This window comes from Oncorhynchus mykiss, chromosome 7, assembly GCF_013265735.2.
Source record: "Oncorhynchus mykiss isolate Arlee chromosome 7, USDA_OmykA_1.1, whole genome shotgun sequence".
In the NCBI taxonomy this organism is placed as follows: domain Eukaryota; kingdom Metazoa; phylum Chordata; class Actinopteri; order Salmoniformes; family Salmonidae; genus Oncorhynchus; species Oncorhynchus mykiss.
Window position 1 is genome coordinate 39,352,071 of NC_048571.1, and position 24,852 is coordinate 39,376,922.

The following is a 24,852-nucleotide window of genomic DNA, read 5'->3' on the forward strand; positions in this document are numbered from 1 at the left end:
TGCGGAATCACTCCCACCCATCAAAAGCTTGCCTTAGAGCAGAGCATATATAAGCAACAGCAGCAGCCTCATTTCATAGACTCAGTCTGCTTTCAACGCACACCTCCCTCCCTTTCTGGCAGCACTTTGGGGAATGATTGAGAGAATGTGTAGCTAGACTGACTCAGATTGAGAGGGGATCAAACTAATTCTCCTACACTTCAAACACAAAAGGCTTCTCTCACCTGCTGGCTACTACACAAGACTGACCTCAATCTTTTCTTTCTGTTGGATGTGGAAATGATATGCACATCCCAAATTCCCACACTGGGTGCTGGGCCAAGAGTAAATAGTGACGAATAAAGAAAGAAAGCTTGCACACGGTAAATGACGCTCCTATGACGAAAGACTTAAAGCCACCTGATGAAGGCCATTCGAGCTGAAACATTGTCTGTGTATTGTGGTGCAGTTGAATCAAAGCACCTGGGAGCAGCATATCATATACTATACCACCTGCATGCTTTTTATTTACTTATTTTTGTTTTTATTCTCGACCCATGACCTCCCCATCAGCTCGCATGTATCCGGACTGTAATTCCTGAACATAGTGGGAGTAGCACCAACAGACACGAGGGCAGGTCTGGTGAGGTGCCTGCTGTAAAATATTTCCATGCTAATTGCTTCTGTTTCCCTCTGATGCTCTAATTAAAATCTTATTTTGTCACATTGTAAAAAAAAAAAAACAGGTGTAGACTAACAGGGAAATGCTTACTTACCGGCCCTTCTCAACAATGGAGAGAGAAAGAAAATGGAGAAATAATAAAAAGTAATATAATAATATAACTTGGCTATATACACGGGGTACCAGTAGCGAGTCGATGTGCAGGGGTACGAGGTAATTGAGGTAGGTATGAACATATAAGTATATATCTAGTATATATATTAAATGCAGCTCGGACATCCTATTATTCTCAACTGATTAGCAGTGGTAACTCCGGGGTGCTGTTCTTTACTGTGAGCAAGCTCCTCCAACCTTTGAACAATTCTGCTACCTCAGCTTCCCCAGAAAGGTGCAATCAATACCTGTGCTTCTTCCAACACAAAATTGAAAACATCAATAACATCATCCTATCCTCTCCTGGCCCGGTAGTTGAGATACCCAGTCCTACGCTCCCTGAGTCCAGGTTCTCCACCTTCACCACAGTAACTGCAGCTGATGTAACCAAGCTGGTTAAAACAATGAGGCCCACCACTTGCACACTTGACACTATCCCCACCTGCTTACCTGCTCTGGAGCCTTTCTTCACAGAAATGATCAACAATTCAACTCGTCACTGGATGTGTCCCTATTCAGCTCAAACTGGCCGCTGTCACACCAGTACTTAAAAAGCCTGGATCTGACCCTGACAACCTCTAGAACTAAACTCAGCAAAAAAAGATAATTCGTAAAAATCCAAATAACTTCACAGATCTTCATTGTAAAGGGTTTAAACACTGTTTCCAATGCTTGATCAATGAACCATAAATAATCAATAACCTGTGGAATGGTCGTTAAGACACTAACAGCTTACAGACGGTAGGCAATTAAGGTAACAGTTATGAAAACTAATGACACTAAAGAGGCCTTTCTACTGACTCTGAAAAACACCAAAAGAAAGATGCCCAGGGTCCCTGCTCATCTGCGTGAACGTGCCTTTGGCATGCTGCAAGGAGGCATGAGGTCTGCTGATGTGCAAAGGCAATAAATTGCAATGTCCGTATTGTGAGACGCCTAAGACAGTGCTACAGGGAGACAGGACGGACAGCTGATCGTCCTCGCAGTGGCAGACCACGTGTAACAACACCTGCACAGGATTGGTACATCCGAACATCACACCTGCGGGACAGGTACAGGATGGCAACAACAACTGCCCGAGTTACATGAGGAAGGCACAATCCCTCCATTAGTGCTCAGACTGTCCCCAATAGGCTGAGAGAGGCTGGACTGAGGTCTTCTAGGCCTGTTGTAAGGCAGGTCCTCACCAGACATCACCGGCAACAATGTCACCTATGAGCACAAACCCACCATCGTTGGACCAGACAGGACTGGCAAAAAGTGCTCTACACTGACGAGTCGTGGTTTTGTCTCACTAGGGGTGATGGTCAGATTCGCATTTATTGTCGAGGGAATGAGCGTTACACCGAGGTCTGTACTCTGGAGCGGGATCGATTTGGAGGTGGAGGGTCCGTCATCGTCTGGTGCGGTGTGTCACAGCATCATCGGACTGAGCTTGTTGTCATTGCTTGCAATCTCAACGCTGTGCATTACAGGGAAGACATCCTCCTCCTTCATGTGGCACCCTTATTGCAGAACTGGCAAATCTGGTGCAGTCCATGAGGAGGAGATGCACTGCAGTACTTAATGCAGCTGGTGTCCACACCAGATACTGACTGTTACTTTTGATTTTGACCCCCCTTTGTTCAGGTACACATTATTCAATTTCTGTTAGTCACATGTCTGTGGTTCTTGTTCAGTTTATTTCTCAGTCATTGAATGTTGTTATGTTCATACAAATATTTACACATGTTAATTTAGCTGAAAATGAATACTGTTGACAGTGAGAGGAGTTTACAAGCCTATTTCCAACCTGCCCTTCCTGAGTAAGCTCCTCGAATGTGCTGTTTCTAACCAGCTCCAAAACTATCTGGTCACTCACAACCTACTTGAACCCTTCTTGTCGGGTTTCGGAGCTAGACACAGCACAGAGTTTGCCCTGGTAAGGGCCACCAATGACCTCCTGATGAATGCTGACTCTGGGGCTGCAAGCATCCTCATATTGCTGGACATTAATGCAGCATTCGACACGATCAGACACACCATCCTGCTGGACCGCATGGAGAAGCTCCTTGGCCTGTCAGATACTGAACTGGTTCAGGTCCCATCTCACAGATTGCTACCAGTTTATAGCTATCGGTCCTAGTAGGTCAGACACAGTTGTGGTCCGACATGGGGTCGCCTCAAGGCTCGGTCCTGGGGCCACTACTGTTTTGTATCTACATGCTGCCACTTGGAACTACCTTGAGGAAACAGGGACAGGGCTTTCACTTTCATGCTGACGACACTCAGCTGTATGTCTCCACAAACATTGCCACTGCCACTGCACTTCTGGCCAGCTGCCTGCAGGACATCAAAGCATGGATGCAGTTGAGTGTCTTGCAGTTAACCTGCAAAAAGACGACGGTCGTCCTGATTAGCACTCGCACCATCATAAACAACATCAGCAGCCTCAATATTGATGGTGTCAAGGTCCTCCCTTCCAGTGAGGTTTGCAACCTGGGTTGATATTTGACAGTCAGCTCTCATTTTAGGCCCACATCAAGAGAATGACCAAGGTCAAATTTTTCCATCTACAGAACATTGCCAGGTTACGACTTATGCTATCACAACCTGCAGTTTAGCAATTCATCCACACCTTTATCTCATCCCCGTCTGGACTATTGCAATGGCCATTTTGTTGGCGCGTCTGCCAAGTGCCTAAACAGGCACTTCCCAGAAGTGTTCTGCAAGTATCCTGATCACTCCAGTACTGTTCAACCGTCACTGGCTCCGTATATGCTCACGCATCGACAACAAAATCCTGTTTCACACCTACCAAGTCATCCACAGCTCTGAACCCAAGTACCTGTCAGACCTCATTCTACCTTCCTGCCCCACACGCACCCTTCACACCTCCAGGTCAGTGTCCCTTCAGCAGACTAATTTTACAGATACAGGTATTCTGTGGGTGTGTGTATTTCTTTTCTCTCCTTCTCCCCTCCTTTTTATTTATTTTTTATTTTACCTTTATTTAACCAGGCAAGTCAGTTAAGAACAAATTCTTATTTTCAATGACGGCCTGGGAACAGTGGGTTAACTGCCTGTTCAGGGGCAGAACGACAGATTTGTACATTGTCAGCTCGGGGGTTTGAACTCGCAAGGTTACTAGTCCAACGCTCTAACCACTAGGCTACCCTGTCGCCCCAAGGTGGCAATCATCATTCCCCAATCAGTCATCAATCGGTCGCTAATCAGAAGACACGCCTCCTCCTGTTTCCATTACCCAATCACATCTCCCTTCCCTTGGTTTAAAAACCCATTCAGTTGTTTCCTCTGAACCCCCATCTCTCTGTCAATCTCTCGGTAGTTCTCTGGTTTTGTTTTTTGCAACTCACTTTGTCCCCACCTGTGAGTGTTGTTTTTGTTATGGTGTTTGATGGTGCGAAAAGGGGGAACCAAGACAAGTTGCCCATGGGCATACACTACCCGTAGGTAAACTTAGTTTAAAAAAACACTAGTTAGAACTGGGCGGGCCACCCACTGTATTTTTGGTTAGTTAGTTAGCTGTATTGAAGAAGGCTAGTCTAGCTTAGGGGTATTTTGGGATATTCTTTCTTTCCTTGGGTCCAGCTCAGCCCCTTTTCCTGCCCCCCCCCCCCCCCCCCCCCCTCCCTCCCTTTACCGTGTGTTTTCAAATGAACCCTGAGTGTTTGACGGTACTTAAGTTGTCTGTGGTTTTTCGTTCGTACTTTTACTCTGTCACTATAATTTGCATGAGTTATGTTATGGGTCTCCATTACCATCCCCCCTAGACTGCCGGGCCAAAAAGGGATTCGTAACAACTATAAGCTATGGGTGACAGGGCTTTCAGTTGTGCAGCTCTGCAACACACTTCCAGACACTTTTAGGGCTGTCTTCCTTTAAGGCACAGCTCAAGACAGTGGTGTTCAGAAAAGCTTTCCAGGACCTCTGCTAATTCTGTTCTCATGTTCTCCGGATCTGATGACACCTGTATATAGCTTTGATTGTTGTCTGTGTTCTATGTTTTGGGTTGTTTTTGTTATTTATTATTTTTAGAACTAGGAATAAGGTGCTGAGTCAAAAAGGGGCAACGCAGATAGTCAAGGTAGCTAGCTATTTGGTTAACTATTTCGCAGTCTTATGGCTTGGGGGTCTGGCGAAATCCTGCATGGAGCCATCACTGTGCCTTGCCACTTTAAGAGCACAGCAACAGTCAGGAAGAAGGAAATAAAGATGTCTCTTCTGGCTTTCGGTTAGCGTGGAATTTTTGACGGCGTGTGGAACTCTGCAGAAGTCTTCGAAACTAAGCACTAGTTTCTCAAAGTTTGTAAGTTTGATCGCCTCGTTATAGCGCTACTGCTGATGCATTAGAACCTTTCCATCCTCGGATCACATGGATTACTAGCAACACTGTTGCAAGCTCCTGTCAAAACAAACAACCGAGGATTGTGTCGGACGGACGAGTGCACGTTCAAGCCTGGATGCAACAGCTGAGCCCATCTCTCTTTCGATCTCCTTCAGTGCTTTACACTGAAATAATGTCTCTCTTTGTGGTGCGCTCCCTTTTATGTTCAGTGCCTTCAGTGCCTTTGGTGAACTAATAATGCACTGTAGGATGGTTTAACATTTTAGTTAAAAAGGGAGGTTTTGTGAGTTTGTTTATTATGTATTTTTGTTTGAACTGTATTCATTTTCTGGGGGATTATTGAAATTTGGCCAAAAATACTTTTGGACATTTTAAGGCCTTCTTTGTTTTGTCTATGAACACACCCACACACGCCCATTCATACCCCCTTCTTTCTTCTACCGGGAGGTAATACAGAATGTTGCAAATTCTCTAATGTTTATTACTGGGTTCTTTCTTGTCAATTATTTTTCTAAGAAGTTGCCTTTGAAGCTCTGACGTTATTCTTGTATGAGGTATTATTAGTTTGGTTACTGGCTCACCTATAACTTTTTCACCATTACCATCCCCTCAACCTCTTCCTGTTAACCTGCCAGACAGACTGGGAGGGGTGTCTCTGTTCTCACTGGACAAATGGAACAATAATGATCACACACCAACCATAGTTTGACAATGCAAATGAATCCCACTCAAAGTGTGGAGGCTCATCAGAAAGATGTGCAGCTGAGGTTGGCTCACGTTCCCTGTCAAGTGGAGGAAAACCAACAAACTGTTCAGAGACAGAAATATTTGCAAGATTCTCTGAAGCAGGTTGTTCAAGGGAAAATGCTAAGTTTCAGCAGAGGAGCAGAGCAGAGGAGTCCGCCTCGTTTGTAAAGCAATTGTGTTCTCATCTGAAAGATGTTATGGAGGACAGGGGAACTACGAGTTTGGATTGAACAGTCTCAAAAGGAGAGCTCTAATGAGATGAAAAAAGCACAAAAGGCCACAGACCTTCAACTGGAGGAGCTGCACAAGGAGGTAATTCAGTGCTTTTCCCTTCAGGACAAATCCTCGGCACCACCCTCAGGGTTTACCTCTGCCATTAAAGGAATAGGATCAGGTAGCACTAGAAAAAAAAACCTGACGATACTGTTAAACAACAGAACTCCCGTTTCACCAAGACCCCTTGCCACCGTCATGCCACCTCTAGAAGCTCCCTCCCTATCAAGCTACTTTTGGCAGCCCAGAAGATGTTGATCCACTGCTTTTCCTATCTAAGTGTAAAGATTTCCTTTCTATCCGGCCTCTTACTGACTTGGAGGTTTTCGCCACCCTCTGCAGTGTTCTCCATCGTACAGAAAGAGACTGGTGGGAGACAGCCCGTGAACATGTGTCAACCTGGGAGGAGTTTCAGAAACTATTCCTCTCAGCCTTCCTCCCAATACGGGAATTTGCCTTCTATCGAGTTCTTTGTAGGAGATGGAAGGCTGACATTACATAACTGAGCATGAGATGGTCAAACTCATTCTTAAGAACATTGTTCCCCACCTTGCCAGTCAACTTCGTGAACGTGTGCAGAATGTGGATGATCTGGTGCGTCATGGGACTCCGTTGTATAAGGACTGGAAGAACCACCTCTAAACTCAAAACCCTGTTCCCTCATCCCGGTATCCCAAAAAGCCTCAGCCCAAGAACCAAGACAAAAGTCCAGTTATGTGTTGAATGTGTAAGATCTAATATCCTCCAGGTTCTTGCCCTCTCTATGGCCAGCTTCAGGATTCATAAAAAGGTCTGAAAGGACAGAAGACCGACAGTCTAGACAGGCGTGGTGGCTTGCGTACAATTGTGTCAGCATCAAGAAAATTTTTGGACATTTTAAGGCCTTCTTTGTTTTGTCAATAAACACACCCATTCATAACCCCTCTTTCAATTAAGTTGCTTTTGAATTGCTCAGCCATTATTCTTGTATGAGGTATTATTGGTTGGGTTACCCCTGTGTGGTAACGTGTGTTTTAGATGGTGTCTTATCCTTTCTCTACACTGGCTATCTGGCAAACAGGTTACACTCTAGGCAGTCTCTTCTGCTGATGTGTGTGTCTGGTAGCGGTACCCTATCTATCCTACAATTGTTCTTTCAGCAGGGTTAATACCTGCCTGGCGTCCAAACAAAAATCATTATCTTTACCCCTCTAATAATATCGCTACAGGGGTAGAAGCTGTTCAGGGTCCTGTTGGTTCCAGACTTGGTGCATCGGTACTGCTTACCATGCGGTAGTAGAGAGAACAGGCTATAGGTTGGGTGGCTGGAGTCTTCTTTTAGGGCCATCCTCTGACACTGCCTGGTGTAGAGGTCCTGAGCCAATTTCCTCCTACAACAGGACCCAAAGCACAGTTCCAAACTATGCAATAAATATTTAGGGAAGAAGCAGTCAGCTGGTATTCTGACCTATAATGGAGTGGCCAGCACAGTCACCGGATCTCAACCCTATTGCGCTGTTGTGGGAGCATCTTGACCGTATGGTACATAAGAAGTGCCCATCAATCGAACTTGTGGGAGGTGCTTCAGGAAGCATGGGGTGAAATCTCTTCAGATTACCTCAACAAATTGACAACTAGAATGCCAAAAGGTCTGCAAGGCTGTAATTGCTGCAAATGGAGGATTCTTTGACAAAAGCTAAGTCTGAAGGACACAATTATTATTTAAATTAAAAATCATTATTTATAACCTTGTCAACGTCTTGACTATATTTCCTATTCATTTTGAAACTCATTTCATGTATGTTTTCATGGAAAACAAGGACATTTCTAAGTGACCCCAAACGTCATATACACTGAAAGGCAGTGTATATAGAGCACCAGTCAAAAGTTTGGACACACCTACTCATTCAAGGGTTTTTCTTTATTTTGACTATTTTCTACCTTGTAGAATAATAGTGAAGACATCAAAACTATGAAATAACACATGGAATCATGTAATAACCAAAAAAAGTGTTAAACAAATTCTTCAAAGCAGCCACCCTTTGCCTTTGCACATTCTTGGCATTCTCTCAAACAGCTTCATGAGATAGTCACTTGGAATGCATTTCAATTAACAGGTGTGCCTTGTTAATTTGTGGAATTTCTTTCCTTAATGAGTTTGAGCCAATCAGTTGTGTTGTGACAAGGTAGGGGTGCTATACAGAAGATAGCCCTATTTGGTAAAAGACCAAATTCATATTATGGCAAGAACAGCTCTTCTAAGAAAAGAGAAACGGTAGTCCATCATTACATTGAGACATGAAGGTCAGTCAATCTGGAAGATTTCAAGAACTTTGAAAGCTTCTTCAAACACCATCAAACACTATGATGAAACTGGCTCTCATGAGGACCTTCACAGGAAAGGAAGACTCAGAGTTCAAATCAAAATCTGCTGCAGATGATAAGTTCATTAGCATTAACTGCACCTCAGATTGTAGCCCAAATAAATGCTTCAGAGTTCAAGTAACAGACACATCTCAAGATCAACTGTTCAGAGGAGACTGCATGAATCAGGCCTTCAAGGTAGAATTGCTGCAAAGAAACCTCTACTAAAAGGACACCAATAAGAAGAAGAGACATGTTTGGGCCAAGAAACACGAGCAATGGCCATTAGACCGGTGGAAATCTGTACTTTGGTCTGATGAGTCCAAATTTGAGATGATTGGTTCCAAACGCCATGTTTTTGTGAGACGCAGAGTAGGTGAACGGATGATCTCAACATATGTGGTTCTCACCGTGAAGTATGTAGGAGGTGTGATGGCGTGGGGGTGCTTTGCTTGTGGAACTGTCAGTGACTGCCAGCATGGCTTTTAAAAGCCAGAGTTCCTTTGTTAGGAAGGGAGAGCTTCTTGGTATGTCCTGTGTTGGTTGTTAGAGAGAGAGAAAGATCCAGTGTTTCGTTGTTAGTCTGTATAATTTGTATAGTATTTTGTAGCCGGTCCTGCTGACGTTTGTGTATGCCATAGGACTGTGTTTTTGATTAGAGAAATTGCTCACTTTATGTTTGTATTATTCTGTTTAATTTGTTCCCAGGGGGGCAGGTACCTTGGGAGTGCTGAGGTAAGAGGCCTGCGGGCATACATATACCGGTAGTATTTACTATGTCTATGCACACTAGATAAGACCTGGGCGGACCATCCCCTGTATTTTGGTTAGTGCGCCAGTTGGTGCTAGTTAGGTAAGTTGTGGGTAGGTAAGGTAGGAGGGGGGCTCTAACTTTTACTTTCTTTGCTTTGGTTTCGTCCAGCCCCTTTTCCCCAAATTACTGTGTGAAGGAAATAAATTCCCTGTAAATGGTAATATATCCTGCCTCTGTCATCCTTACCCGCACCTGCAGTCACATACTGTACCTCTTTCACTCCACGGGGAGTTGAGTGTAGCAGGGTGTTGCGTTCCCTCCAAGAGGCGTGCATAACAATGGCTACCACAGCATTCTGCAGAGACACGTCATCCCATCAGGTTTGTGCTTAGTGGGACTATCATTTGTTTTTCAACAGGACAATGACCCAAAACACACCACCAGGCTGTGTAAGGGCTATTTGACCAAGAAGGAGAGTGATGGAGTGCTGCATCAGATGACCTGGCCTCCCCAATCACCCAACCTCAACCCAATTGAGATGGTTAGGGATGAGTTGGCCCGCAGAGCAGCCAACAAGCCATAGCCAACAAGTGCTCAGCATATGTGGGAACTCCTTCAAGACTGTTGGAAAAGCATTCCTCATGAAGCTAGTTGAGAGAATGTGCAAAGCTGTCATCAAGGCAAATGGTGGCTACTTTGAAGAATCTCCAATATAAAATATATTTTGATTTGTTTAACACTTTTTTTGGTTACTACATGATTCCATATGTGTTCATTTATTTTTTATCAATAAAATGTATTTATGAAGCCCTTCTTACATCAGCTGATGTCACAAAGTTCTACACAGAAACACAGTGTAAAACCCCAAACATCAAGCAATGCATGTGTAGACGCACGGCGGCTAGGAAAAACTCCCTAGAAAGTCCGGAACCTAGGAAGAAACCTAGAGAGGAACCAGGCTACGAGTATTATTCTACAATGTAGAAAATAGTAAAAAATAAAGACAAATCCTTGAATGAGTAGGTGTGTCCAAACTTTTGACTGGTACTGTCCGTATATATATTTTTTAAATGTATTTACTTACTTGAATAGGTTCACGTCTACGCCCATAAAGCGACCAATCTTTTGGAGCGAGGAGTTGTCAAGCGGAGGCACCGCTTCTGGTCGAAACGTACTGAAACACGTTGCGGCGGTGCTTCGCCCTGGCCTAGAGCAACCATTGGAGCAACCATACTCAGGAACGCTACAGAGCTCTGTAGAGAGGCAGCCAATCGTTTCAGAGATTACAGTGCCAACTTGGCGAAATGAGTCACTCAAATACACACTGCAGCTGCTCACGGTGACTATCCACACAGAGAGAGATTCTCTGATGGTGTTTTCATGAATGAGCTCTCTCGGCTGCGTAGTGAGAGGGAAAACCATTCAAGGATGCAGGTAAACAAATACATACCTATCAACATTATCAGAGATGCTGGAGTCAAAGCACAATTAAGGCGCAGATTAGAGCACATTAATACTGAGACTGGCCCTTGTAAAAGTGACAAACCCTTGACGTGCTAACATGGGTTCAGAGGATTAAACGGGGCCTTGGAGCAGTCTACAATCAAACAAGCGCTCTCTGCTACCAGGGTATTTCGTTCTTTGTCTCTCTCTCTCTCTCTCCCTCCCTCTCTCTCTCACACGATCAAATGCATGCACACAGGCACACACCAAGGAAATACCTTAGCTCTGTTTGCTGCACCAAACTTGAATAAATCCAGTTGCTGTGGCAACATAAAGCCATTCCCTCCCCCTTCGCCCCTCACTGCCCACTCCAGGTGACACTCTAAATCAATACTATAGATGAACAGTTAAAACCTGCAGCCAACATCAACAGGGGTTCTTCTTTGTTTGAATCCCAAAATGGCTTCCTATTCAGTTCACTACTTTTGACCAGGCCCATTAGGCTCTATCAGAGCCTTTATTAGGCCCTTTGCTCAATTACTGACAAGCCTGGTTGGTTTGGGTGTCCGGGCCTGCCTGATCTGGGCCTTCCTGCTGCCCTCACCGCCACTCAGCCAGATCCCAATAATACAATGGCCGTGGTTGCATAGTCCAGAAATCCATTCATCCTCCCTTTCTTGGAGTAACTACAGATCTTCCTTTCTCCCTATCACTGGTCAGGCACAGTTCGATATGTTTGAGAAAGTAGGGACGTGTTTAAGAAGCTCAAGGCCAGCATCTATAGAGGAGGTGTAACCAGTAGAATACAGAGGGTGTGATGCTGTCACGACTTCCACCGAAGTTGGCTCCCCTGCCTGTTCGGGCGGTGCTCGGTGGTCGTCGTCACCGTCCTACTAGCCGCCACCGATCCCTTTTTCGTTTGTCTGTTTGTTTTGTCTTATTAGTTTCACCTGTGTTCTGTTGTATGGCTTAATGAGCTTCCCTATTTTAAGTACGTGTACCCGCCCTTGTTTTGTGCGGGATTGTCTTTATGTTACGTGTGTGCGTTTTAGGTAGTGGTGGATATATTTTCGGAACTTGGCACCCCGTGTTGTTGGGCTTATCATTTTTGTGTGCCATATTAAACAGCACTTTTCACAACTGGAACTCTCTGCGCCTGATTCCTTCACCCACCTAGTCCCGCGTGACAGATGCTCATAGTGTAGCACGTTTATGTGGAATGCATTGAGCGCATTATCTAGGGCTGACACAGTTATTGTATAATCGTGTAACCAATTATGGAATAACCGTGAACTGAAAAAAAATCATCATAATTGCGTTAATACATTCATTTTAGGAGAAGGGTGGATTCAACTTTATATTCAAGTAAATATAGTTAACCCATTAGCAGTTTTACATTTTTACATGAAGTGGGTAAAGTTCATTATAATAACAAAACGGCACGGTTGGGAGGAGAAGCTTAATTTCCAATACTTCCGAGCGGTTAAAAAACATTAAAAAATGTAGAGCTGTAGCTGTGCTGCGTTTATTAGCTGTGCTGCGTTTACAGCAAAGCTGTTCTGCGTTTATTAGGTATTTCTTAAGGTATATTTTCAAAAATGGATTATGATGATTACAAGCTAAAAAAGAAAATCTACAAAAATCACTGTGGTTATTTGCATGACAATTAATCAATATTCCATCATTGTCACAACCTTAGCCTAAACAGAAACCAGTGAAAACCTTTACCTTCTCAATTGGGTCAATCAGGTTTCCATATAACCCCAGGTTTTTTATTTTTATTTAACTAGGCAAGTCAGTTAAGAACAAATTATTATTTTCAATGACGGCCTAGGAACAGTGGGTTAACTGCCTTGTTCAGGGGCAGAATGACAGATTTGTACCTTGTCAGCTCGGGGATTTGAACTTGCAACCTCTCGGTTACGAGCCCAACGCCCCAGGCTACCCTGCCGCCCCAGGTTAGGACTGAGCCCTATAGAATCCCTTCCCCTGAAGGGGCACAACTAAGGAGACAAGAGAGAGAGGATGACGGATTTCAAAATAAAACAAAATGGCAGACAGACAAACAAGATAGATGAATCTCTGAGATGGAGTCGTCAGTTCTATCTCCTCTAATCCCTCAATATCAACCCGGACCTTTACAAAGATTCATCTGATCTCCTCTCTTCAAATGTCGCTCGCCATCGTTGTCTGTCTGTAGACAGGAGATAACAGCAGAAAAGATAGTCAGAGATTCTCAGTCTGCCCTCTCCTCATCCAAGAGAAAGAGGCAAGGGTTATGGCTGTGACGTCAGATGAGACTGACCTATGTTTGCTGGACATTTTGCAAAGGTCGTTCTGTTGTGTATAGGAGAAATGAACAAAGAAGGAGAAGGACTCAACCAAATTCATGAAAGCACATGATGTGCTTTACTTGGAACAACCTGTGTAACAATTTCTAAGTGCAAATTTTAGGGGCCTCCACAAAACACTATACCTGAAGTAAGCGAGTCCCCAGTCACATTCTGCGATGCAGACAGTGAACTAGGCAGTGATGTAACGTGAGCATAACAACAACAAAAAATGATTGCCTTTCTTGCACTAACACTTGCACTTGTCTTTTCTAACTAGCATTGACTTTGCTAATAGCTGCTTAATTGCTTGCTATGACTAGTCACTTTACCCCTACCTACATGTACATTTTACCTCAATTATCTCGTCTAACCTGTACCCCCGCACATTGACACAGTGCCGGTACCCCCTGTATATAGCCTCGTTATTGTCATTTTGTTGTTACTTTTATTTATTTTTACTTTAGTTTATTTAGTAAATGTTTTCTTAATCTTATTTTTCATAACTGCATTGTTGGTTAAGGGATTGTAAGTAAGAGTGTCATGGTAAGATCTACACCTGTTGTATTTGGTGCAGGTGACAAATAGCCTATCAAATCAAATTGTATGTGCTTGTCTCACCTAACTACCTTCAGATGAATCCACTGTAACTCCCTCTGAATAAGAGCGTCTGCTAAATGTCTTAAATGTCAAATGTAAAGAAAAAAAATAACACAGTCGATGGGAAATATTGGGCCTGGGCCTTTAAGGACACCGCATGCAGCCTCTCTCTCTGTCCACTCCAGTTGTCCCATGTGAGTATCCTATCTCCAATTACCAAACAGCTCAATCCTAAACTTTGCACTCAGCCTCCACCACCAGGCAGACCATAGAACTAGACTAGAATAACAAAGAATAAATTGCCATGGTCTGAGGGGCTTTGTCTGGTCTAGTCATTCGATTTCTATGGTTCAGATCAAGCACACAGAACGTGTTAGGAGCAACCTTTTAATTTAGCGGTGTAGTTGGTTGAGGGGGGAAATCCCCTTGAGCTTCAGTACTCAGAGAGGAGAGGGTGCGGGAAGTTGGGACATGGTAGTATAACGCTGTATGTTGCAAAAAGGTTTAAGCAAGTAAGACATGAGAGCTACTAGTCAATTTCATCAAAGCCATTTTGTTGCCAAAAAAATCCATGGATATCACAGAAAATAGTGTTGTTTATATTACGAAGATGGATGTGGTTAATTCTAGAGTAATAGGAAGCCATGTAAAAAGGCATCTTGCAGATGAATAACATGCATGTGAAATTCACACACACACAATACTGAAAAGTAGCATATTCCGTTTTTGCCACCCAAACATGTTTTAATATGGATCCAGGTAATCTATTTCCATCTAGGCCTACTACAAAGCTGGAAAATCTGTATACAGCAATGCTGAACCTCACTATTCCAAATAAAGCATATTCAGGCTACACAATCTGGAAACGGATAAAACCAGTGATTTTTGCCATGTAAAATGCAGTGTCTATTAGCGTAGGGTTAAGATTGTGGAGGGCACAATGGACAAGCGGGCTCGTAGGTACGAATGACAATGACTGAGGCAAACAATTCACATATGTCTCCATGGGGATTGGCCCTACCTTGGCAGATGGGCAATCATTCAGAGGAGAGAAATCCAAATGATCTGGGCTAATTCATTACATTAGTAATGGTGCCTATCTGTCATTCCTCCTCCAGTGGGGTTGGCTGAATTGGGGTGTATAAATCAGATGTGTGCCCTGGTCCCCGTTCATCCTTTTAAGGAAATGACACACTAACACAGGGCACGCACACACACACACACACACACACACATACACAGAGAGACACGCAGAGAGACACACACACATACACAGACACGTGACACAAACACGTAGAAGCATGCAGAGACATGCATGCACTTAATCAAACACATACACAAAGAGCGAGACAGACTGCACTCTATATGGCCCTCCGCTCTTCTAGTTGCCTCCTGTCCTATATAAGTATTCAACATAAGCATTCCTTGTGTGGACACATTGTGGAACTCAGCATAACAGACGGATAAAATCATAAATACATGCATTTCTTTAAAACGGCAGATGGCTTTCATGCAGCTCATTTATGCTCTGAAGGCAAACATGGTTGAGAAAATGAGAACGTCAGAGGCGAGAGGAATGACACATCAGTCCTGCAAAATCCTCTTGCTGTCACATACCTATTGCCAGTTTACTGGGTTGTTTTTTTTGTTGCTGACCAAAGAACACGTGGACATTTAAACAGAGCCAACTCTTACAAAGTTTTGAAGACAAACAGTACTCCTTGTTCTTTAAGGTAAACTTTGGCATGATTGGGTCTGCCTAGTGCCTAGTATCACCAAGGCCAACCTACACTAAATGACCAAAAGTACTCTATGTGGACACCTCCTCGTTGAACATCTCATTTCAAAATCATGGGCAGTAATATGGAGTTGTTCCCCCCCTTTGCTGCTATAACAGCCTCCACTCTTCTGGGAAGGCTTCCACGAGATGATGGAAAATTGTTTCAGGGACATTCTTCCATTCAGCCACAAGAGCGTTAGTGAGGTCGGGCACTGATGTTGGGCGATTAGGCCTGGTTTGCAGTCGGCTTTCCAATTCCTCCCAAAGGTGTTCAATGGGGTTGAGGTTAGGACAGTCAAGTTCTTCCACACCAATCTCGGCAAACCATTTCTGTATGAATTCGGGCAGGTAGCAATTTCCTGGCATCCGCCAAAGCAAAATTCATCTGTCGGACTGCCAGATGGTGATGAATAATTAATCACTCCAGAGAACGTGTTTCCACTGCTCCAGAGTCCAATGGCGGCGAGCTTTACACAACTACAGCCGACGCTTGGCATTGCGCACGATGATCTTAGGCTTGTGTGTGGCAGCACAGCCATGGAAACCCATTTCATGAAGCTCCCGACGAACAGTTATTGTGTTGACGTTGCTTCCAAAGGCCGTTTGGAGCTCGGTAGTGAGTGTTGCGGTTTTCTTTTAACGCGCTATGTGCTATGCGCTCCAGCTCTTGCCGTTCTGTGAGCTTGTGTGACCTACCACTTCACCTTTATAGGATGCCACGTTTTCAACAAGTCAGTTTGTCAAATTTGGTCAACTGTAAGTGCTGTTATTGTTACGTGGAAATGTCTAGGAGCAACAATTGCTCAGCCGCGAAGTGGTAGGCCACACAAGCCCACATAATGGGACCACCAAGTGCTGAAGCACGTAAAAATTGTCAGCACAATAACTGTTCGCCAGGAGCTTCATGAAATGTGGTTCCATGGCCGAGCAGCCGCACACAAGCCTAAGATCACCATGTGCAATGCCAAGCATCGGCTGGAGTGATGTAAAGCCTAGTTAAATAAGGGTTAAATGTTTTTTTTTATATTAAAAGCTCACTGCTATTGGACACTGGAGCAGTGGAAACGCGCTCTCTGGAGTGATGAATCTGGGTTTGGCGGATACCAGGAGAACGCTACCTGCCACAATGAATAGTGCCAACTGTAAAGTTTGGTGGAGGAGGAATAATGGTCTGGGGCTGTTTTTCATGGGTCCGGCTATGCCCCTTAGATCCAGTGAAGAAAAATCTTAATGCTCCAGCATACAATGACATTCTAGAATATGCTGTGCCTCTAACTTTGTGGCAACGGTCTGGGGAAAGCCCTATCCTGTTTCAGCATGACAATGCCCCCGTGCACAAAGCGAGGTCCATACAGAAATGTTTTGTTGAGATCTGGGTGGAAGAACTTGACTGGCCTGCACAGAGCCCTGACCTCAACCCCCATGGAATAGCTTTGGGATGAATTGGAACGCCGACTGTGAGCCAAGCCTAATCGCCCAACATTAGTGCCCGACCCCACTAATGCACTTGTGGCTGAATCGAAGCAAGTTCCAGCAGCAATGTTACAACATCTAGTGGAAAGCCTTCCCAGAAGAGTGGAGGTGGTTTTGACAGCAAAGGGGGGAACAACTCCATATTAATGCACATGATTTTGAAATGAGATGTTCAAAGAGCAGGTGTCCATGTACTATTGGTCTTGTAGTGTATATTGTAATAAAATGTAGACCACTAAAGAATAATGCAACAAAAAAAAACTGTAGGGTTGAAAAGTCTCGCTGTCCCCGGTAGATAGGTTGCGTAGCCTACCAGTCTAAGATGCGGTTCTTAGCCTATTCTTTCCGTCTCTACTGAAACAAATTGGAAATGGTGCATGCGTATATACTGTAAATGCATAACATACCAGAGAACACAATGCGATGTGTCCGACTCCCCTGTTGGCCTAAATATAAAAATAGTTCCCGTTATAGCAACTAGAAAAAAAGGTAGACCCTGCTCCGTCAATTGACAGCGTGAAGGCTTGCCTTCTGCTGCACAAAAAGCGGCAGGACAAGAGGCAACATATGGGGGATGGTCCCAGGGCCGGCTCTAGCTTTTTGGGGACACTAAGCAAGATTTGGTTGGGGACACCCCCACCAAGCGGATCAAAAAAAAGTGTGGCCCCCCTCTTGATGGCGGGTAGAAAAATGTATGTTTAAAAGTTTATTTCCTGCAATTCTACACATTTTGCCATGTGGAGGAGAGAAAATGTTGCAATTTTTTAACACATTTCATGCAATTCTACTATTTTATAACTGGGCAGAGATATATTTTTGCTGTTTCAAAGCATGTTTTCTGCATTTTGCCATGTTAATGATATCTGAGTAAGAGTGACGACAAAAATCAATGACCACCTGGAGGTCAGGGCCCCTGGATATGTGCTCTGCGTGCCCAGTCGGTATTCGGCCATGATTGCTATGAATTTAGATTACTGGCTAGACTAATTTAACAATCTAAAAAATGTTAACTGACACGGCTAATTGATACTACTGCACTGTTGGAGCTAGGAACACAAGCATTTCGATAACATCTGCTAAATATGTGTATGTAAATGGGGGCAGCTTAGGAGAGGACGGCTCATAATAATGGCTGGAACGGCGCAAATTGAATGGCATCAAACACATGGTAACCATTCCACCTATTCCACTCCAGCCACAAGCCCGTCCTCCCCAATTAAGGCAGCACCAGCCTCCTGTGACCAATACATTTTTATTTGAAAACAGGAGAAACTGCTGAAGCACAACCAAATGTTGAATTTACACCTTGTGTATTCTACTATTCTAACTCTCTATTCTAAGTTGAGAACCAGACAGTTCCTAAACATTTTGGGGGGTGAGCCCCCTAGCAGCCTGGGGCCTTAAGCGACTGCTTATGTCGGTTATGCCTGGAGCCGGCCCTGGATGGTCCAATGGAAGAATAATGTTATGGTCTTTAAATTAACACCCCAGTACAAATACCGCTGGCTGAATCCCCACACAAGACGGGAAAATGTATCTGAAGCTTCCTGTAACGTAAAAAAAAAAAAAAAACTCGTATTTCCAAAAAAGGACGAGTGGTGGTTCAGTTTGAAAAGCACTTTGATAAGTGGTGTAAGCTTAGACAGTGCATACCTATTGCAGATATGTGTCAATTCATGTATTTGATTAACAAAAGTGCATGGCTATTTTACCCATAGGCTAATTTGCAAAAATGACGATGCGGAATAATAATTCCCTGTCTATCGGCAATTCAATTTAGTCTACTGCGCTTTTTCCGCCAGTTCAGTAGATGACGCTAAAGCTGTTTAGGTCCAACGTCTGGGCACAAACGCTCTTGAACGCCTTCCGTCGTTCCTTCCGGTTTCGGTCCCCTAGCAAGTGGCAAGGTAGGCAAATGCCTAGCAAAAATAATCTGAATAAATCTAAGACATCTTACATTGTATGAAGCTGTTACTCTCAATTTTAGATAGATGTGTATGTCATTGTTGTAAACATCCACACATTTCCCCAGAAAGCCTAATATTATTCGAGATGTAGGTTAAAATACACAGGGTAGTCAAGCTACCTACAAGGACTTCCCTGCTAAGTCCTCGTATCACTTCATCTTTTATTTATTTTTTAAAGCTAGTGTGATAGGTAGTAACCACTGCCGGATGCAAGTCTTTCCAAATGTAGTTTTATCATTAGACTCTAGAAGCCTGGTAAAGGTTTGTTACCTACCTTACATGGGAAATGAGCCCATAGTTGCCCGAAGAAGCTAGTTTAACGTTCCTACCGGCTGGGGTAACGTTAGTTGACATAAGTTAGGACTCCCAATCTTGTGACGTTAGTAACCTTACAATCTTGTAGTGGGCTGTTAGCCAGCCAGTATGTGGGTAGGTGGACATCCCTGTTATTTTGCATGTACACTAACGCTTGTCTCATTGTCGGTTGTGTGAATAGATGCTGATGCCCAAGAAGAACCGTATTGCCATCTATGAGCTCCTCTTCAAAGAGGGCGTCATGGTGGCAAAGAAAGATGTGCATCTGCCCAAGCACCCTGAATTGGCCGACAAGAACGTGCCCAACCTTCATGTGATGAAAGCAATGCTGGTGAGAGCCACTTGAACTTTAGGAGATATTGATTCTACTGTTTGAGTTTGTTGGTTCTGTCCTTTGAGACCGGTGCAGTTATTGTCAAGTAGTATGATGTCCACAGTTAAACTGTGGCTGTTGAGTTAAAGACTGGATTGTATCTGTGAATTCTGGGATTTTTGTTACTTGTTGATGTGATGACCTGAGCAAGGTGAATTTTCATGTGCGTGGACAAAAGGGTCACAGTGATGAAATGATGTATATCTCTGGGGTATTCTAGGGGGGGTGCCAACATGACCATACTCGTAATCGTATATGTTAACTGACAGTTGATAGTCGGATCGTGTTATACTCGTGATAGGAAAAAACTGGAGTGTTTTTAATATGCCTAAATAGATGTTGGGAAAATACCTCCCTACCCATTCTCACCATGTCTGTTTCCTCAATTTGCAGTGGTTAAGTTTGCCATCACTTAGTCAAAATGCGCATTAGTGTTTAATCTATTTTCCCTACCCTTTCCCCACTTGTTGGATATTATGCTCATTGATAGTTTGGTAGCTAACATCCACACCTTGTGATATATACAGTGCCATGCGAAAGTATTCGGCCCCCTTGAACTTTGCAACCTTTTGCCACATTTCAGGCTTCAAACATAAAGATATAAAACTGTATTTTTTTGTGAAGAATCAACAACAAGTGGGACACAATCATGAAGTGGAACGACATTTATTGGATATTTCAAACTTTTTTAACAAATCAAAAACAGAAAAATTGGGCGTGCAAAATTATTCAGCCCCCTTAAGTTAATACTTTGTAGCGCCACCTTTTGCTGCGATTACAGCTGTAAGTCGCTTGGGGTATGTCTATCAGTTTTGCACATCGAGAGACTGACATTTTTTCCCATTCCTCCTTGCAAAACAGCTCGAGCTCAGTGAGGTTGGATGGAGAGCATTTGTGAACAGCAGTTTTCAGTTCTTTCCACAGATTCTCAATTGGATTCAGGTCTGGACTTTGACTTGGCCATTCTAACACCTGGATATGTTTATTTTTGAACCATTCCATTGTAGATTTTGCTTTATGTTTTGGATCACTGTCTTGTTGGAAGACAAATCTCCGTCCCAGTCTCAGGTCTTTTGCAGACTCCATCAGGTTTTCTTCCAGAATGGTCCTGTATTTGGCTCCATCCATCTTCCCATCAATTTTAACCATCTTCCCTGTCCCTGCTGAAGAAAAGCAGGCCCAAACCATGATGCTGCCACCACCATGTTTGACAGTGGGGATGGTGTGTTCAGGGTGTTGCTTTTACGCCAAACATAACGTTTTGCATTATTGCCAAAAAGTTCAATTTTGGTTTCATCTGACCAGAGCACCTTCTTCCACATGTTTGGTGTGTCTCCCAGGCGGCTTGTGGCAAACTTTAAACAACACTTTTTATGGATATCTTTAAGAAATGGCTTTCTTCTTGCCACTCTTCCATAAAGGCCAGATTTGTGCAATATACGACTGATTGTTGTCCTATGGACAGAGTCTCCCACCTCAGCTGTAGATCTCTGCAGTTCATCCAGAGTGATCATGGGCCTCTTGGCTGCATCTCTGATCAGTCTTCTCCTTGTATGAGCTGAAAGTTTAGAGGGACGGCCAGGTCTTGGTAGATTTGCAGTGGTCTGATACTCCTTCCATTTCAATATTATCTCTTGCACAGTGCTCCTTGGGATGTTTAAAGCTTGGGAAATCTTTTTGTATCCAAATCCGGCTTTAAACTTCTTCACAACAGTATCTCGGACCTGCCTGGTGTGTTCCTTGTTCTTCATGATGCTCTCTGCGCTTTTAACGGACCTCTGAGACTATCACAGTGCAGGTGCATTTATACGGAGACTTGATTACACACAGGTGGATTGTATTTATCATCATTAGTCATTTAGGTCAACATTGGATCATTCAGAGATCCTCACTGAACTTCTGGAGAGAGTTTGCTGCACTGAAAGTAAAGGGGCTGAATAATTTTGCACGGCCAATTTTTTAGGTTTTGATTTGTTAAAAAACTTTGAAATATCCAATAAATGTCGTTCCACTTCATGATTGTGTCCCACTTGTTGTTGATTCTTCACAAAAAAATACAGTTTTATATCTTTATGTTTGAAGCCTGAAATGTGGCAAAAGGTCGCAAAGTTCAAGGGGGCTGAATACTTTCGCAAGGCACTGTATATATATATATATATATATATATATCAAAACAACAATGTAAAGTGTTGGTCCCATGTTTCATGAGCTGAAATAAAAAATCCCAGAAATGTTAAATCGCTTATTTCTCTAAAATGTAATGCACAAATTTGTTTACATCCCTGTTAGTGAGCGTTTCTCCTTAGCCAAGAGAATATATCCACTAGACAGGTGTGGCATATCAAGAAGCTGATTACACAGGTGCACCTTGTGCCAGGGACAATAAAAGGCCACTCTAAATAGGCCACTCCTCTAAATATTCACTTTTGATAACACAATTCTACAGAATTCTCAAGTTGAGGGAACTTGCAATTGACATGCTGACTGCAGGAATGTCCATCAGAGCTGTTGGCAGAGAATTGAATGTTAATTTCTCTACCATAAGCTGCCTCCAAAGTCGTTTTAGAGAATTTTGCAGTACGTCCAACCGGCCTCACAACCGCAGACCACGTGTAACCACGCCAACCCAGGAACTCCACATCCGGCTTCTTCACTTGCGGGATCGTCTGAGGGGGGTGGCGGGTGCTGATGAATATTTCTGTCTTATATAGCTATTTTGTGGGGTAAAACTCATTCTGATTGGGTGGGCCTATGCCCTCCAAGGCCCACCCTCAAAGACAGTACAATATGGTTTAGAAACTCTGTGACAGAGATGAGAAACATACTTGCATGCACCCGAAAAATAAAATAAAAAATACAAAGTTTTGTATCACGGATAATTACAAAAGAATACTCTGATATAATTGTATCCAGAAAATTGCCCACACTCATTTTGTCAGATGACTCGGCACACCCCTAGTGTATTCATTAACAGAAACTGTTTACTTCAATCTGAAAACGCTTTTCAATGAAAACGAGAGTTTCTATTGGACACATTTTATCTATGTCCCTCCCCGTTTGGTTCCTTTAGTAAACAGTTTCTGTTGCTAAACGTTTTTCAACGGATTCCGACTAATGAACTAATGGATTTTCAGACTACAGCCACAGTTGGGTTATGGAAAATGTTTCCCTAGCATGACTGTTGGATCATGACTGTTGGATTTTGAGGCTTTGTCTTTATATAAACAACAAAACTATTTTTTCATGTTTGTTTTTCAGTCTTTGAAGTCACTTGGGTATGTCAAGGAGCAATTTGCCTGGCGCCATTTTTACTGGTACCTCACCAATGAAGGTATCCAGTACCTGAGAGACTTCCTGCACCTTCCACCTGAGATTGTTCCCGCCACCCTGCGCCGCCAGATGCGTCCTGAGACCGCGAGGCCCCGGCCCAAGGGTACGTCCACTTATAGGCTAACCATTTTCACACTAATGAGCTGCACTGTCCTGGACTGGTTACACATTAGGCTTGGGAATTGCCAGGGACCTCACAATACTTAGTTGCTGATACAATATGTATTGCGATCCTCACTTCCTATATGTATTGCGATCCTCACTTCCTATATGTATTACATTTCGATACTGCGATTTGATGTTTCAAACATATTGCTGCCTATGTCTGCTTCAGAAAGACAAGGACGTGATCATTTTTGATCAGTCATGGCAATGAAAGTGATTGGGGGGGGGGTGTTTACTATTTAAAAACAAGCTATAGGATGAAAAAATACAGGCGTTTGCGCATATACAGCTGACTAGCGTTAGCTAATGCTACCTGGCGCTGTGTTCCAACCCTGGTCCTGGAGTACCACCAACAGTACACATTTATTGTAGCCCTAGACAAGCACACCTGATTCAACTAATCATCAAGCCCTTAATGAGTTGAATGAGGTGTGTTTGTCATGGGCTACAGCGATGAGATTATCCATATCTGGGGTGTATTCATTAGTCAGATTCAGTTTATTTTTACATATCGATACTTTGGTCTGGGTGACTCCAGTCCTGGGGGGCTGCAGTGTGCTGGCTTTCGTACCAGCCCTGTACTAACAACTGATGAAACTAATCGTGGTCTTTGATTTAGACCTTGATTTTTTGAATAAGGTGTGTTAAGAGCCGGGCTGGCACAAGTCTGTATACACTGCATCCCTCAAGAGCTGGACAGTGAGGACTATCGGATTTTGTACTGTGTAGTCATAGGTGCTGATTGGACCCAAAACGGATGTTCCTTCCTGTGTTTTTGAGTCTGACATCCCACCCAGCTGAGCGTCTTTTCTTTTCCAGGTATGGAGGGAGAGAGAGGAGAGAGGCCTGCCCGCTTCAACCGTGATGGGGGTGATAGAGACAACTACAGAAGATCTGCTGCACCGCGTATGTATAGTTTTACAGAATCCCTCTAATCCTAACCATCGCTTTCAACCAACTGGGCATTTCACTATCTGCTGACTAGTGTGCTTTGTAGCTCCAAATATCTGCCTTGAGATCCAGTAGTTGGTGAGCACATTTGTTCTTGGTAATGACTTGTTTCCTCAACCTTTGTGACTAGTATGAATGGTGATGAATGAAGGAAAATGGCGAAACTTTAAAACGTTTTGGAATATGTTTTGATTACAAGCTGGTATTTTCTTTACAGCTGGTGGAGACAAGAAAGCAGAGGCAGGTGCTGGTTCAGCCACAGAGTTCCAATTTGTAAGTACTGTATTGCCTAATGGTAATGTAGTCTGGAGCAGGTGTTCTCAACTCTGTTCCTGGGGACCGACTCAGTATGCTGGTTACCATGACAAGTCTGAATAATAAATTGTCATAAATGATTAAGTTTATTGTATAGCCTACTGTTGAAAGGTTGTATACTGTACATCTATATGGTACTAGAATAGGCAATTCAAAGCCTTAATTGTTTGCATTTAAGTTGAGACTCAACGAAATGTCATTACCACGAGCAATTGTAATTGATTATACGCTATTGTGAAAAACAACATACATGGGGCAGCCAGACGCACTGTTCTAACGCATTGAGTAAAGTTATTCGGGTAGACAAATTTGGGACATGTTTTGCTGACCAACTATCTTGTGATGTGGAAGCTTATCCTTTTCTTTGTTTTCAGAGGGGTGGATTTGGACGTGGCCGAGGACAGCAGCCTCCTCAGGAGTAAATGTCCATCAATTACTTTACAATAAACACACAACACAACTTTGTCCTTTTTATTTGTCAATACTTTAAATATGGACCATTCTGGATTAATGTAGCATTGTTTGTGTGGA

At 43.4% G+C, this 24,852-nt stretch overlaps 2 protein-coding genes across 4 annotated transcripts in view; one reads left to right on the forward strand and one right to left on the reverse strand.

The window, feature by feature from the left end:
* LOC110527731 (protein kinase C and casein kinase substrate in neurons protein 1) overlaps positions 1–17,457 on the reverse strand; it is a 54,361-nt gene extending 36,904 nt beyond the window's left edge. Inside the window, exon 1 of one of the 3 annotated variants that reach the window (XM_036983221.1) lies at positions 17,313–17,457. The gene's annotated coding sequence lies outside the window, so the exon portion shown is untranslated. Of the gene's footprint in view, positions 1–3,431; positions 3,651–3,679; positions 3,702–17,312 lie in introns of those variants that run through there. The other 2 variants (XM_036983223.1, XM_036983224.1) reach the window with 2 other exon arrangements.
* A 1,202-nt stretch (positions 17,458–18,659) lies between these two features.
* On the forward strand, positions 18,660–24,786 carry LOC110527735 (40S ribosomal protein S10). The gene is made up of 6 exons (XM_021609203.2): positions 18,660–18,812; positions 19,369–19,518; positions 22,819–22,993; positions 23,875–23,961; positions 24,224–24,279; positions 24,696–24,786. The coding sequence occupies exons 2-6, from the start codon at positions 19,369–19,371 to the stop codon at positions 24,741–24,743; spliced, it is 516 nt and encodes a 171-aa protein (XP_021464878.1). The 5' UTR covers positions 18,660–18,812; the 3' UTR covers positions 24,744–24,786.
* Positions 24,787–24,852: the final 66 nt, after the last annotated feature.

Coding starts and splice junctions, on each gene's coding strand:
- LOC110527735 (XM_021609203.2), top strand. CDS start 19,369: ATGCTGATGCCCAAGAAGAACCGTATTGCCATCTATGAGCTCCTCTTC. Junction 22,994..23,874: donor CGCGAGGCCCCGGCCCAAGG/GTACGTCCACTT, acceptor TTTCTTTTCCAG/GTATGGAGGGAGAGAGAGGA. Junction 24,280..24,695: donor CAGCCACAGAGTTCCAATTT/GTAAGTACTGTA, acceptor CTTTGTTTTCAG/AGGGGTGGATTTGGACGTGG.